Source organism: Agrilus planipennis, unplaced genomic scaffold (genome assembly GCF_000699045.2).
Source record: "Agrilus planipennis isolate EAB-ADULT unplaced genomic scaffold, Apla_2.0 scaffold640, whole genome shotgun sequence".
Taxonomy (NCBI): domain Eukaryota; kingdom Metazoa; phylum Arthropoda; class Insecta; order Coleoptera; family Buprestidae; genus Agrilus; species Agrilus planipennis.
Window position 1 is genome coordinate 6,328 of NW_020439695.1, and position 3,523 is coordinate 9,850.

At 34.4% G+C, this 3,523-nt stretch overlaps 1 protein-coding gene across 1 annotated transcript; it reads left to right on the forward strand.

The window, feature by feature from the left end:
- The first annotated feature begins 1,581 nt into the window (after nt 1-1,581).
- LOC112905968 lies at nt 1,582-3,356 on the forward strand. Its single transcript, XM_025979450.1, has 2 exons — nt 1,582-1,742; nt 3,006-3,356. The coding sequence occupies exons 1-2, from the start codon at nt 1,604-1,606 to the stop codon at nt 3,221-3,223; spliced, it is 357 nt and encodes a 118-aa protein (XP_025835235.1). The 5' UTR covers nt 1,582-1,603; the 3' UTR covers nt 3,224-3,356.
- Nucleotides 3,357-3,523: the final 167 nt, after the last annotated feature.

Sequence of the window (3,523 nt, forward strand, 5' to 3'; positions counted from 1 at the left end):
TTAGATACTTAGTAATATATACACCTCTATACACCTCTACACATATTTATTATAGAACTTATTTTACATCACACTTAACGACTAAATATGATATTCTACGTGTTCGGTTATAATAAACAAAGCTCATAAAATCTGATGTTCTTTGTGTCCTTGTATCAGTGATAATATTGATGAATTTCAATTTTTTAATGTAGATGTGGGATGTTCTAGTTTTGGAAAATACGAAGATTAGTTCAGAATAATGTATTATCTATGTATAGATATAGGTTTAGATGCCTACGCCTTTACGAAACACCAAGTACTTATGGATATTGATTCGGAGCATTGTAAACAAAATCATAAAATCAACATTTTGGACTACCTTTTCTATCCTTTAAAAATAATGGAACGATTGGTATATCAGGTGACGCATTTGAAATGCCCGCGGAGTCATTCGACTTGACTTGTTGATCACGTAAAGTGCGTGTCCAATTTTTGGTAGGCAATATATGTACCTGTTGCCTGTTGATTGATATTACATCATCTTTGTACGGAACAACCTTGATTTCGTCGCTAAATTGCCGATACTGCCAACTGCGTGCTGATGGGAAATAATACATAAATCTCACATCGCGATCCGAGTTTGGTTTCAATAAATTACCCACTGACTGAATAAAATTACAATCGGCATAATAATAGCTATGAGGAGTTGTCCATAAAATACGTTACTCAAAATTTCATCTTTTCGGAGCGCTCCCTACCCCTTCGTTACGCTAAGTCACAGTTTCAGTGACCCCTAACAAATATTACGTCATAAGAATACCCCCCCCCTACAAACGATTTATTGTGATTAAAATTTGTTAATTCTTGACCAATTTTCTCTGTAAGAGGTGGTCTTCGAGAAAATAAGTTAAACAAAAAAAATTGCAAATCATTACAACCCCTAAACACATAGGTATGTTTATTTACAGACTTTTAAGTACCCGAGATAAAAATGTTCAGTCTCTCAGAGTCTCCGAAAGCGAGACTCGAGTCTCCGTCTCTCATCGAGTCTCTATGGTGTCGCTGAGAGAGACTGTCAAAAAAAAACTGTTTAGCATCTCTGAACGAGAGACTCGAATCTCTCATAGAGAGATCCTCATTTCGTATCCAGTCTCTGAACGAGAGACTCGAATCTCTCAATAAGTGGTGTCTCGATAGACATGGTTAAAATTTTCTAAGTTCAACATATTTCAGAGATCCCAGTCTTTGTACGAGAGACTCGAGTCTCTCGATTTGTCAGTTTTATTCACTCAGTCTCTCTGTGAGAAATTCGGATCTCTGAATTAACAATTTTATCGTTTGGGTCTCTCATACAGAGGCTGTGAGAGATCCATAAAAACACCTAGGCAATAACTGAAAGACTGTGAGAGACGCTTTCAGAGACGCTGAAAGACTCTGGAAGACTGGAGACAGACTGAAAATTTTTGTCAAGGGATTCATGAAATGAATAAATTAATGATGATTGACGACATAATTTGTTTTATTTTATTTGTATTTGGTCATTGAAAAGGATCGTAGATTGATTCCAGTATTCTGTTTGTTCCAGATGTGGCGAATTTTTATTTTCATCATCCTGGTTAACATGTCATTGATAACAAACGGTAAACCCTTAGAAAAGTCCGAAGAAAAGCGTTGGCAATCATCAGACACTATAAATATTCCACCACGGTTAAAAAACTTGTTAAGGCAACTGTTCAGCTCCAATATAGATGAAGAACGAGGTAAGTTAGTAGAATCCAATTACCCATTATTTTTAAAACGAAAATATGATGAAATGTGAAACGCCTTAGAACATTAAGATACAGAATGAATGGGAGAAGGTTCGGGAAAATCAGCATGACAAATTTATATCCATTTTTTCTAATTTGATTCAAAACTTTTTAATTTGCACCATAAAACAAGGAAAGCGGCTGGGTGGGTCAACAAAAAAAGTAGAAGCATTAAATAAACACGAAACTGTTATTTTACAAGAAATTTCTCGTTCAAAGGCGTTCGCTAAAGCCGATCGTTCATTATGTCCAAGTATGAATAAGACGTGCTGAAGGGAGATGTACTAAAAAAAAATTATTTTGTTGTTTAAATTTTGTTTGTTAAACCCAAGCGTTCGTTATAGCCGAGTTCGACTGTCCATATATAAAACTAAATTTTCTTTATTCACTCAAAGTGAGACAGAAGCGTTCCTTCTTAAACTTATTTATATAAATCAGTAATATTTGAACAGAATATTATAAATCGAATCAACAAAAACTATTTTCAAAAAATTATTCACAAATATTTGTTTAAAGGCTGTTGTCTCTCACATACTGTAGTTAGATGCAGTTTAATTGTGGTTTTCGATAAAAAGATGTTAATTATTAGGACGGGAACTTCAGGTAACATAAACTGAAGGAGTAAAGGATATAGAACAGAGTTTACAGGTTAAACCTATTAATAGTTGTCCAAAAATAAGGGGGGAATCCAGTCTGGCGCTAGGGTCGTGTCATAACAAGAATAATTCTGCCTTCGTATAAATGAATTCCGCTACAAGTGCTTAGAACAAAAATTACAACATCAAAGGCTTCTTTGTTTCAATCAGCTGAAAAAGGTTACTTAATTAAATTAACTAATAACCTAACCTAACCTAACCTAACCTGATTTTAGATAGAAACTGTTCTAAAATTTCAGATCTAAAATCACAAGGTCAACATAGTAACTATACAGTTTCAAAACTTGTTTACCTACACAAAATTGATTTCTTTTTCACTAGAATGTGTATGAAAGAATATTTGAATTTATATTTATTAAATATGAATATGAAATAGATACCTACTCACCCTATTCAGAGTGTTTTTATTTGTATTTGAATACATTATTTTAAAAGGAATTTTTTACACGACTCTCTCTAGCTAGCTGTTTGTAGGTAAATCACATTTCTGATTTCCAATAAACAACCTTTCCTCCAAAGGGCTTCAAACGAGGTTATCGTAATGTATCTTTTGTTGCAGATGAAGAAGATTCGTCCGAAAGGGTCGGGACGCAGGAAAAAAGGGGTTTTTCCATATTTGCCCGAATGCGTCCCTTCAATAGCGTAGTCAAACAGAGAACTTCGATACGACATCCTGGTAGAAGTATTCTACCATTCGAGTCGATCAGTTCCGCCGACGTGGTGAGCGCGGAAAAGCACAACTTCCGGCCTGTTGGACAGCCGCTCCGATGGGGTTAGCCTTAACCCTGTCTATCCAACTACATGAAAACCCTAATTAGACTACCACTGTGCATGCGTCGCGAACGGAACTGATAAAATTACTATCGAAGGACTAAATATACATATACATACAAATATTATATAAACACATTGCTCCATCAATAAAAAATACTTAAGTAATTATTTATTATATTATAGGTACTTATTCTCTTCATTATTTATCTACTTTTAAGTAAAATCGGTTTTCTCAAATTAAAAATTTTTAACGTAATAAACTGAACTTTGCTTCGAGGACGATATATTGAAGTAAATTAACGC